The sequence below is a fragment of the Berghia stephanieae genome, chromosome 2 (genome assembly GCF_034508935.2).
Source record: "Berghia stephanieae isolate SIO BIC M18660-M18661 chromosome 2, UCSD_Bste_1.3, whole genome shotgun sequence".
Lineage (NCBI taxonomy): Eukaryota > Metazoa > Mollusca > Gastropoda > Nudibranchia > Aeolidiidae > Berghia > Berghia stephanieae.
Genome location: NC_088361.1, coordinates 41,122,502 through 41,135,001, shown reverse-complemented (window position 1 = coordinate 41,135,001; position 12,500 = coordinate 41,122,502). Strand labels below are relative to the sequence as shown.

General features: G+C 34.8%; 1 protein-coding gene across 1 annotated transcript in view; it reads right to left on the bottom strand.

Annotated features, from left to right (window-relative positions):
* Positions 1-12,500, bottom strand: part of LOC144963940 (uncharacterized) — a 69,186-nt gene that overhangs the window by 13,776 nt on the left and 42,910 nt on the right. Inside the window, exons 16-24 of the mRNA XM_078897883.1 lie at positions 11,163-11,312; positions 9,900-10,180; positions 9,073-9,135; positions 7,014-7,253; positions 5,659-5,969; positions 3,869-3,968; positions 3,374-3,431; positions 3,163-3,223; positions 535-579 (exon numbers count right to left, since the gene is read on the bottom strand). Of these exons, the coding sequence (XP_078754009.1) occupies positions 535-579; positions 3,163-3,223; positions 3,374-3,431; positions 3,869-3,968; positions 5,659-5,969; positions 7,014-7,253; positions 9,073-9,135; positions 9,900-10,180; positions 11,163-11,312 (1,309 nt within the window). The remainder of the gene's footprint in view (positions 1-534; positions 580-3,162; positions 3,224-3,373; positions 3,432-3,868; positions 3,969-5,658; positions 5,970-7,013; positions 7,254-9,072; positions 9,136-9,899; positions 10,181-11,162; positions 11,313-12,500) is intronic.

Below are 12,500 nucleotides of genomic sequence, written 5' to 3'. Positions count from 1 at the left end.
TTTGCTGAAATAGATTTATATTTTGATAAAATAAAATAATAAAATTCCTTTTATTCATTCCATAGGGAAATTTGTCTCTAAGGTCTATTCCAAGGAAAGACTGGAATTACCCAGGCGTCAACTGCAGTGCAGCACCGCAAATTGAGCTAGGGCGAGGTGACTTACTCAGGGCCTCACAGCGCAGCGGCGGATGTTCGAACTCGGTATATTTCGGGTACGAAGCAAAGACCGTACCGCAGAGCCTCGCTGCCCGTAGAGGGCCGTTTAATGCCTACCACTGTCTATCCATATCGACAGAATAATAATATTTCTGTACAAAAAAAAATTAGAACAAAACGCTATACATACAAAAGACCATCTGGTCCTAGCGCACAAAAAAGATTAAAATGCTTGCAACTGCCAGAATGGAAGACTATTCCAAACATGACACGTGCTGCGACGTATAATAAGTTGAACCAGTTATCTATCATTGCTACTTGCTGCACGGGGAGAGAAATGTTTTAAGTATAGCCTGGACAAAACAAGTTCAATTACATGTGGATCCGTTCAGATGCTTTAGTGAACGAGGTAATTTGGAAACTTTTTTTTGTAGAAAAGATAGGTTAAGTGCGGCTATGTGGTCTAGTGGTATGACACTCTCTTTCAGATCGGAAGGTCCTGGATTCGAGCTTCGCCCGCGCAAAGTTGTGTCCTTGGAAAAGGCTCTTTACGCACATTCTTTCACCGTACTCGGGTGTAAAATGAGTACCTGGCCTTTAACAGCGTTGTCTCCGTCCGAAAAAATTGTAATGTCGCCTAATAGGTGTCATGTCCCGTCCTACATGTTAAAGTTTCTGTTGACTCGGGGCTGCTTGTGCTTTGAGCACGTTTAGTTGATATTGCGCTGTATAAAAAGCTCATTTTTTAAAAGCACCACAAGAATAAAAGACTCCTATATCACCAAACCCGAGTATAGAACCAAAAAATAATGACTGAAACGATGATATATCGTAATGTAATTGATGATGTCTCTCAACACTGCGAATGAGTATATTACTCTTGATTTAGGTATCCTATCAAACGTTTAAATTCAAAATGCTCATCCGATTATTTAGATGAGAACTAAATTAGGACAAAACGTTCGCAGTGGATCGCCTACGGAATCTACATGTCTTGAGACGTACATATCATCCGCAGTGGGCCGCCTTGGAACAGATTTTGAGATGTACTTAAAAGTCCAGAAATGTACTTATATCGCTGCTGAATATAACAAGGAAACTAGCAAGAAGACGATCGCTCGTTTATCAATAATATTCTTCTCATACATCCTAACTACTAACGATTGACAAACATGGAGAGATTTAACATAGGGCAAAAATTAGATGCATTAGAGCGAGTCCAGGCTAATGGAAAAAATAAAAAATCCAATCCTATATGTATACGCATTATTTACATATATAGATAGATACGATACATGAAGATAAGGTTCTTGTAACAAACTTGACAAATTAATGTCCATTAATTCCTTTAACTCATTTGACATACCGAGAAGAGTTTTCAATCTACCGATTTTTCCACTCATTTACAAGTCTTTAATGATCTCCATGTTGAAATAAAAATCAAAATACAATCTCAAATCACAACAAAAGTTTCCACATTGTGATAAATAAATATAACATATGTTCGATTAATAGCCAAGAGCGTACTCCTATAGTTTCCTATCGATGCAAGCTGTCAGTGAGCTACGGCAGGAATTTTAATCGTATGACCGATATGGTAATAATAACATAGTCTTTATTATACTACAGTCAGACGCTTCAAACCGGAGCTCTAGAACTCAATTTTTCGGACAAAGACAACGCTGTTAACGGCCAGGTACTCATTTTACACCTGAGTACGGTGAGAGAATGCAAGTAAAGAGCCTTTTCCAAGGACTTAACTATGCGCCGAGCGCGAGGCTCGAACCCAGGACCTTCCGATCCGAAAGCGAGTGTCATACCACTAGACCGTATAGCCGCACATCACACTGACTAACACTGTCTGTTCAGTCAATCCTGTTGAAAGCAATCTATAATCCGATCTAAAACGATTTGCCTTATTGAATAGATATCATATTGGTGATTACATTTTGATATATAGTCCAGTCATTGGCAGCCTAGCACGCCTTCTAAATCAGCGTGGTGATACTTGGTGTGTGTGTGTGTGTGTGTGTGTGTGTGTGTGTGTGTGTGTGTAATAATCAACAAATGTCAATCGTGTTGTCACATAACGATGATCCACATCTATTTTATTTAAGTTTTATTTTAGTTAGACGGAGTTCATCTCACCCCAGTTATATTTCGGTAGGCTTAGAAAAAATTTACTTTCTAATATTAGATTATCATCCATTTAAAAGCCTTCTCTTTGAATTCATTTCAAATTAGTGAATACTTTTCTTTCTATCATCTGTCACCTAGCCACTTATTATAAAAGCTGATTGATTTAATCTTCCTCACTCACTTCTCTGAATAACCTATGCCTTGAAGGACAGACCACTCCACTTTTCATATCACGTATATTTTAAAGATATATATCTTACTATCGGAACTTGGTGGAAAACTCCAATATTTGATTCCACTATCAAAACGCCGGAGCTTCATTAGTCACCTTTGCCAGCCATAAACTGTCGAGATTGTCTTGTCCAGATGTTGATGAATATGTCCTCTGTCAGGGAGTAAGACCTCACAAGTTCATACAACATTACCCTCAAGATCACAGAAGTTACGTAATATTGTCATGTTATCATTTGAAACTGTGATGATTATTTATTTATAAGAACATTCATTTAATCAAATTTAATCTTTCTATATTCACACCCTCTTAAACCAATTCGTCATTTGTTCGTTTTTTAAAGTAACAAGTAAATTATGGGGGCCTTATTTATCATCTTTATTTTATGAATGTAGTCGAGTTAGCTCTTGAGCGCTCATAAGACCATGACACATGTTTGACTGGTCATTTTACACAATGTGATACACCAAACCCGCTTCACTTCAAAACGATGTCATTGGGCATACAAAGGCTTTTGTTCTCAATTGAGGTAAAGGTACGTCTTTATGAATTTATTTTATCTTCCCTCTGTTTGACTTCTTACTTATCAATAGTCGATATAAATTATGAATTTTTTCTCACCGTTTAATTTACCTCAATTGCTCATCAAGAATAAGCTCGTCCCCACTCAAAGTACATTTCTTGATGTTGATTGCTGCAATGATAGATTTAGATTACCACAGTGTGGAGGCAAACTACATAATATGCAACGTTTGGTACTGATTCTACCATCTGGATATCTCGTAATCCTGACTAAATGCTGGGAACAGAGGTGTTCGGATTACGGAGAAGGGATGGTATTTACAAAAAGCCCGAGCCTTGAAATCAATGGTAAAAATATGATTGGAATCGGTAACCATAATCTAATCATATCAGATAGTGCAATGAAATCATAAAAGATATTAACATAATCACATACACAGATTCTCTCTCTTTCTAATAATAATAATAATAATAATAATAATAATAATAATAATAATAATAATAATAATAATAATAATAATAATAATAATAATAATAATAATAATGATGATGATGATGATGATGATGATGATGATGATGATGATGATGATAATAATAATAATAATAATAATAAAGATTTTTGTTAGGTTGTATCAGTAATTTATATTTATTGTTAAAATCAAACAAGATACAATGATATACACAATAGATCAGCTATTCATAAAAAGTGCATAGAAAATATTGATATAGCAGTTTGATCTTTGTAGATAAAAACATACAGTTTAGGCTATTAAAACACTTCTTTATTAAAACAATAAATCTATACTTATTAGATCACCTTGTCTCGGTTTCTAGATTTAAAAATAGCATGCACCACGTAAAATAATACTAGTTTGTCGAAATCTCCAGTGGAACCAGTCAATAAGTTCACGTAGTTACTGTGGAATGTAATTGTTAATGATGTACCAAAGCTTCAGACTGTAATATAGGACTGTATCTAAATATGTGACGCCTCGCGTCAATCTGGTATTATCTTGGAATGGGTTGGATTAAGAAAATTGCTTGAGAAAATGATCAGAGTCTAGAAATTGTTATGGGCTCACTGTTGTAAAGGAAATACCCAATATTCTCCATTTCAACAATGTTAAAACAGGCCAATAATTACATCCGGCTATCAGACCTGTTAATATGTGCACCTAGATAGATCATCACTGAAGTCGAATTTTCAAAATTCACTTTCAGTAATGAATGCATAGAAAAATCTTCATATTCCTTACGACATAACCAACAATTTTAATCATCTAGATTTCATTTGCACCACAAAATTGGAATAATTTTTAAAGAAAATTACTTGCGTAGAACCTCCACCCCTCTTCATTCAATCTCTCTCTCTCTCTATCTCTCTCTCTCTCTCTCTCTCTCTCTCTCTCTCTCTCTCTCTTTCTCTCCCTCCCTTGCGCACACCCACACCATTCTCATTTTCAATCTCTGTCCACCTTCCCTCACCCCATACCCCCCCTTTTTTTTCTGTATTTTTCGTAATTTTATTTCATTATAAAATGTTCCTCTCTCTCTCTCTCTCTCTCTCTCTCTCTCTCTCTCTCTCTCTCTCTCTCCTCTCTCTCTCTCTCTCTCTCTCTCTCTCTCTCGTCAATTTCTCTTTGTCTTGTCTGTTGACTGACGTAGGTCAAAGTAATTGTTCGCTTTATAAGCCGTATTTCTTTTTGATACTTTCGTTGCATTCAAGATGACCTAATAGATGAATGGACAAGAAAACCAGCATGTTTTCAATTAGGCACTTTAACCAGTTAACTACCGTATTCTGGAAAAAAAACTCGTATTTCAAAATTTGGTCAGATAACTCGTCCTTCAAATTTCAATCGAGTTAAATGAACATCATCTTGGCAAGAAACCCTCAAACATGGGACTTCGCGGGTTATTTAAATCGATTGATATTTGAGGGACGATGTAATTTAAAAATTGAGGTATATCTATATGGAAATGTAAAGTTGAACATAACAATTATATACTACTGAAGTTTTTTTACGATTGCTCGTAATAGATAAACCATAAGTGTACAAACTCATAACATAATGAAAGATGCCGATTTAAAGTTAATTTTCATCAGATAAACAAAAATCTCATCTGTTACAGATTTGAAAGCAATTTATATTTCTCCAAAAAAAAAAGAGATAAAAATATAATATGGTTATCACATCTTAGGCTAAATATTCAGTTTTCAACATTCATTACACTCTGACATAATACCAGTTTGAGTCGATGGTTCACATTTATATAAAACATCCTGGATCACAATTATTCTAATGACGTGTGTCTTAAAGTTAACGGTCAGGATGTTTAATTATAAGAATTGATATAACATTTACCTTTTAAAGGAGGCGATTTAAATCAACATTATTATCTAGAAACAAACGTTAAGTGAGAAATCAGTACTTATTAAAAACAAACAGTAATCAAAAATCAGTAGTAATTAGAAACAAATGGTAAACAGGAAATAAATGGTTAGTTGACACAAATTGTAAACAAGATATCAGTATTTATTACAAACAAATGGTATACAAGAGATCAGTACATATTACAAACAAATGGTGAAAAAGAAATCAGTACTTATTACAGACAAATGGTAAACACGAAAACAGTCCAGTCATCAATAAATTGAAAATCGAAATAATATTAGAAGAGGCAGCATTAAGTGGTGCTTCAACGAGAAAGTCTTTAACGTTCTCAAAACTTCCGTTGTTAGGGGCTTCTCGAAGTTTCAACAGTTGGCACAACAAGGGATAGATGTCCACAGTCCGGATGGGATTCATTTTCACGCCTTTCTTGAAAGAGGGCCCTGCTGCGATGAAAATGGGTCGCATGTCCATGTCGTCGTTTGGGAATCCATGGTTTCCTTTAAGTTTTGGTAAATTGGAACTCTGAAATATACATTTAAGGATCGGAAAATACAAAAAAATTGAAACCCCTCAATTGGTTATACGGTGTAAAATATAACTCATTCTTTCCTCATATAGATTACTTACTGATAAAAGTATGCAATGAATAATATTACTGTAACATACTGTCTTCTATATTAGTTTAAAATAATTTTAGCTTCATTAATAATGAAGGTGTTATACAATTTCATCTAATGCTTTAGAGTTAACATCCTTCATCCCCGTGACATAGGGAAGTTACCCGTGTCATTGTCTTTAATGAGCGTATCGTGTTACATCAAATTTATATGCACATTAAATAGAGTTTTTATATAGCGCAATATTCACTAAACGTGCTCAAATTGGCAATGAGCCTTTAAACGCTCCATAGGGCAATCGTGAATATGTGAGAATGATATTATAGGACACACCACGAATTAGTGTTATACTTATACACATGATTGTGATTACAGTCCATGAGACCTGTCACATGTAGAATAATTATCAGAAGGTCAAGTTTTCTAATATTACTTAAAGGTGTGAATGAGCATAACTATTGGTAAACATACCAGTGTTTGTTTGTGTGTGAATGTTGATGCAAATGCTATTACCATGGCTTTATAATCTATCTATTTATTTATTTACTCTTCATATAATATCATTTATAAAGACAAAGTCATTGAATTTCAGTTGAAAAATATATCATCAAAATTGATTGTATTGACTTCTATGGATCTTTTTCGTGCTTTCTTTTAATCTTCAGGAGCTGTAGTTAAGTTATTGTAGTTGTCCTTGATGTCATGTGTTTCCCTTTTTCTTTAGAAGTAACTATCAATTAAAACAAGTCCTTAAATGTTTATTTACTGCTTCTTTTAACTTAAAGTTACCGCTAGTCGGTAATAAGAAAGTCTGAGGTTCTATCCTCAATCAAGGCTGGCGGATCTTTTTTTCTTGTATATTTCATTCTGCTTTTTCTGGCACTTTTCCATACTTGCAATGTAGGTTAAGTTAGACCAGTATGTAATTGGATTACGTAGTTGTATTCACCTTTCTTACTTCCCATCCCACATCAGCCACAACCAATACAGGCTGAATCCGTCGATTATTCTTGTGATGGTACTCATCGGGGATATCTTCTTTCAGATATGCTTTGATGTGTTCCACTCCCGACAGAGCCTCAACTAGTTCTCGAGCTTTGCCGGGTTGAGGCCTGAGTTGGGCAAAGGCCCCACCTCCCACCACGCCATACAGGAGGGATGCATTAACATGGTCTTTGAGAACTACAATCTGTGAGAAATAGAATAAGTATCTGTTTACTCATACCATAAAATAACATTTTCAGAAGGTATGTTTTCAACTTTCAGTAATATCGTTATCAACGTGACCAAGCGGTATCGTGTTCGCTTTGTAACCCAAAATAAAACAACAAAAAAACACCCGGTTCAGGTCCTTCTCTCGCGACGTGTGGCATTGAGTACGTCATTCGCCCTTACTCACGAGGGGGTGAGTAGGGGGAGGCGCTGTTGTTGCGTGATGCAGAATAGTTCTCGAAGATACCTTGATAAAAATTATTTTGTTTTTTCAATGACCGTTTAAATTACAGTCATCCTCATCCCACCTTTATCATCACCAGTATCTTTAATATTCACGATTGTAAAAGTAGATGATTTTACTCATTTATAATGAATGCATTAAATAGCGCTTCATCCCGTTGTCACTGGCTCTAAGCGCTTTGTAGTGATTTAAAACAAAACATATTACAGTAAGACAAGTGTTGATGAAAGAGTGATACGAATTCAAATTAATAACAACAAAACATGATAATTTACAACAATTAAGACGTAAAAAGGTAAAAATTTAAGCGAGATTTGACAGTTTTCAACGAATCCGAGCATCTCACATGTGATGGAGAGAGAGTTTTTTTTTAATCGGGAGGGGGGGGGGGGGGGGGGGGGGCGAAAATTGAAAAGAATGCTCACCTATTTTTTGCAAGGTCTTATGTTTGACAAGGATTGATTGGTCATTGCTTGACATCAAGTTTCTATTGGGGACATAGATGTTAAGGTCTTTAATATAGTAGGGACTGTTGGTCGGTCAAGGGTTTGTAGACAGTAGTACAACTTGTATAAGCAACTCTTTTCTCCATAGAAGGCCATTGTAACTCACGGAGAAGGAGAGTTGAGGTCGGGCATTTTTGTTTATTTCGTACAATGAGTCTAGCTGTGTTATTTTGATCAACCTGAAGTTTACACATTTTGTCTTATATATGAAAAAAGCACACTACGGGCATAACATGCCTACTCACGACATGTGTGTACAAATATGTGAGTGACTTTATTTATATTATATATATATATTATATATATATATATATATATATATATATATATATATATATATCACACAATTATATTTTCACCATTCCCAACAGTTTCATGTTACCTCGATTTAAAGAGGAGAACTTACTCCACTGCATTGAAGGACAGAACTGCAATAAAATAAGCAACCTTATGTTGCTGTTAATACAAAATAAAATTATGTCCCTTGAACGTTTAAACCATCTGTTGTCATTGTCTTCACCATGTTGAACCTTTGAGATTAGGGAGGGTAAGCCGAAGTAGGAAGTTACAATTTTACTTGACAGCTCATAAGTCAGCTCGGTTTAGTATTCCTACGATTAAACAAGGGCACAATTTGGTATCATTAAATTATTTCGTAATACCTTACATTAACAAAATTTGCAGGGAACAATTACACAAATGTAGACTATTTTCTAGTTATACTTCTCCTGTGCAGTTCTTTACACTGATTTTATAGTAGACGGATCTAATTTATTTTTAAAAAATATGGGCTAACGTTTATTTTAATTACTCAACAGAAAAAGAATAAATTAAATTGGTATATATCTTGACTCCAACTTGGAGAAAGTCTCAATATTGATATAGTGTTCATAATTAACCAAGGGGTTCCCCGAGAGCTTAGTTGGTAGAGTACCTCCTTCTCGTGTAATATGACCAGTATCGATCCTGGGTGCAGGTGAGTTGGGGTTTTTTCGAACTTCATGCCTACTTGGGCGTGATTGGGTAGCAATATCAAAATATCTTACCTTATTTTTCCGGTCAATATTGGTCATCCCGTGGTCACTTGTAACGATGAAATCCACTTTGTCCTAAGAGCGGTAATATAAGACGATATAGTAACTAAGCACTTAGCACTAAGTAACTTTAGTACACGTAACATATATGCCAACGTGTGTATATATGCCGGTCTGACATCCGAATCCACGTATGGGCCTAGTTTAACATTGTTATGGTGGACAATATTTTGCGGTATTTTTTGAGATTTCCATTACAATAACGAGCCCTAAGTAATTGGGTTGCAGACTTGCTAATAAGTGCAGGTCGATATATGCCATTGATTTAGTGCTTCAGGATCATAAAAGAAATTTTATTCATAAATGCATCGTTAATAATATATACGATTGTGAATCCCTAAATATGAGTAATTTTATCGTTATCAATTTTTAGCCATAGAGTAAGTTAGTAAACATGGTAGAAACAATAAACTATAGCCTATAGGGCTCATTAATATATTGAATATTAAGCTTTTCTATCTGAATTAATACTGAATATAGTAGTTCACTAATAGGAGCAGAGATGTTATAATAAGGGTCTACATTTTTATAATGGAGAGGAAAATCGACAAATAGATAAAGACGAACAATGAGGAGGAGGAGGAGGAGGAGGAGCGGGAGGAGGGGGAGGAGGAGGAGGAAGAAAAGAAGGCGGAGGAGGTGAGGGAAACGAAGAAGAAGAAGAAGAAGAAGAAGAAGAAGAAGAAGAAGAAGAAGAAGAAGAAGAAGACGATGATGATGATGATGATGATGATGATGATGATGATGATGATGATGATGATAAAAATATTGGTACAAACTTTGAGTTTGGCTTTCTCCAGCTTTTCAAAAAAATAACCCAACAGCGTGTCCATTTTTTCAATAACTGGAATCAACTCTGGAGCATCAGGACCGTACTTATGACCACTGTGGTCAGGTTCGTTGAAATAAATGATACCAAAGTCACAGTCTTCCTTAGATAGCCAATCGTCAATCAACGTATCCACCCGTTTTTCAAATGGCACCTTCACGTCGTATCTCCTGAATTTGGTTGGCCGATAACCATTGATCTCAACGTCGGTTCCTGGCCAGTAGTATGTTCCTGAAGAAAATGTAACCATAGAAAACAGATTAAATTATCGTGTTGGTTTATTTTGGTTTAGTTTGTAGTTGTCTTTGGGGTGGGGTGGGGTGGGGGTTGGGTGGGGTGGGGGGGGGGGGGGGGTTGGGCAGGTAGTTACTGAGTTAAAACATTTCATTTTAGCAAGGGGACATGAGTCGAGCTCCACTGAGGCATCGCGTTTTTTTTCTCTTTGAACAAGAGACTCAGCTCCTTCAGACACTTAGATAACCACGCCTCTCGGACAGTCAAGCTACTGTAAACAATGGCAGTGATTGATTGGTTGACATAGCAAACGACACAGGATTTACGATCGATGGTATGGGTCTTAGTAAAATACACACTGTCCTACAGCTTGATCGAAAGAACCAACACAGAAAAACTGTGTGTAAATTCAAACGTTTATAATATGATCGAGAAAATCGTGAGATAACTGGTCACCCATTTAACCATATAAAAACAATAACAATGATCAGAGTCGATTTCATTCAAGTTATTGTTTATAAACAACCAACAATGTTTGTCTGAGCACGTGTTAAAGCGTGTCACAAATGCCATGTCTTTGAGTGGTAAAAAATCTACTGGTTAATTACGGCGCTGCTTGCAGCTAACAATTGGGTTTGCCAGTCTTTTCTCGATCAAGCCCCCAACCCCCAAATTGAACCGAGGCTGAATGCCAGAAGTCTTATATATTTACTACTTTATCTTGATAGACATCTTGGACACATTGACACCTTGGTTACTATAAAAAAAAACTATTATGTTATGTCTTGTTTACTTTTCATACCAACTTGACTCTCTAGTAAATCATTGATGGCAATTTCAATTTTTGCAATCTCTCTTCCATAAAAAGTGTATAAATAATAAAATTATATTTCGGTAATGGAGCCCTTTTCCCAGCAATGTGATTTGAAAACATCATGTAAACTAGTGAAAAGTAAAGATCTGTTTAACACTGACTTACCAACTTTTAACCCTGACTTGACGGCATTCACCCAGATGGGTTCAGCGCCATTCCACCATTCAACCTTCACATTTCCCAACTTAAAACTGGCGTTCAAAACAGGGTCAAACATGTGGTTAGCGACGATGCCATGGGATTCTTCGTACAAACCTGAAGAGCAGCAGTAATAACACTGAGATTAATAATATTATGTCGTAAAAAATTCCAACGCTATTGTTTTGTTGAATATATATATATATATATATATATATATATATATATATATATATATATATATATATATAGAGAGAGAGAGAGAGAGAGAGAGAGAGAGAGAGAGAGAGAGAGACTTAAAACGCCTTCAAAATAACAAAGAATTAAAATCAAACGAAGACCGTATTGACATTAGCATCCACAGCGAAAGACCGTGAACTGTGGAAGGAAATGACACAAATGATTAGAGAGCCAGCAGAGGCGTCTCGATCGGATGATTAGGAAGCGAAAGGCCTTAAGTCATAAGCTATATATATATATATATATATATATATATATATATTATATATACATATATATATATATATATATATATATATATATATATATATATATATATATACATATATATATGTAAAATCAAACCCTTTGAAGACGGTATTATAAATGGTTGAAACTGGTTTTTCAGATTAAAAATTAAGCTTAGCCTATCAAATTTGAATTGAATAAATTGCCCCAATTGAAGAGAACGAGTTTTCATTATTAGACATGAAAAAAGTACTTAAAATTCTAGTTTTTATCTTTTTTTTTTTTATTTTAAAATTCGGCACCCCTTATCTGGAACTCTCTTCCAAGATATATCAGAGACAGTAATGATGCAGAATTCTTTTTTTTAAAACATCTTAAAACGTTTCTTTTTAATTTGTAACACTGTAGAATTATTTTGCTTTGTTTCATACTGCATGTTTGAGTGATTGCATATTTGAGTGAAAGTTGTCACGTTATTGTTTTAAGCGCTTTGAGCTTGTTGAGATACTGGCTAAGGCACTAAAATATAAAATCCATATCGCATTATTATTATCATTATTATTATTATTATTATTATTATTATTATTATTATTATTATTATTATTATTATTATTATTATTATTATTATTATTATTATTATTATTATTATTATTATTATTATTAACTCAATTTCTTCCCCTAGTTCATTCTGGTATAATACTAGATTAACATGACGGGTCACTCAATACTTACAGATTTTCCAGTGAACATTAATTTATGAATTAAGTAGAATAAGAATAAAATAATCAGTGAACGGATTCCAACTGTTGAATTTCTAATATTATATCAATAACAACA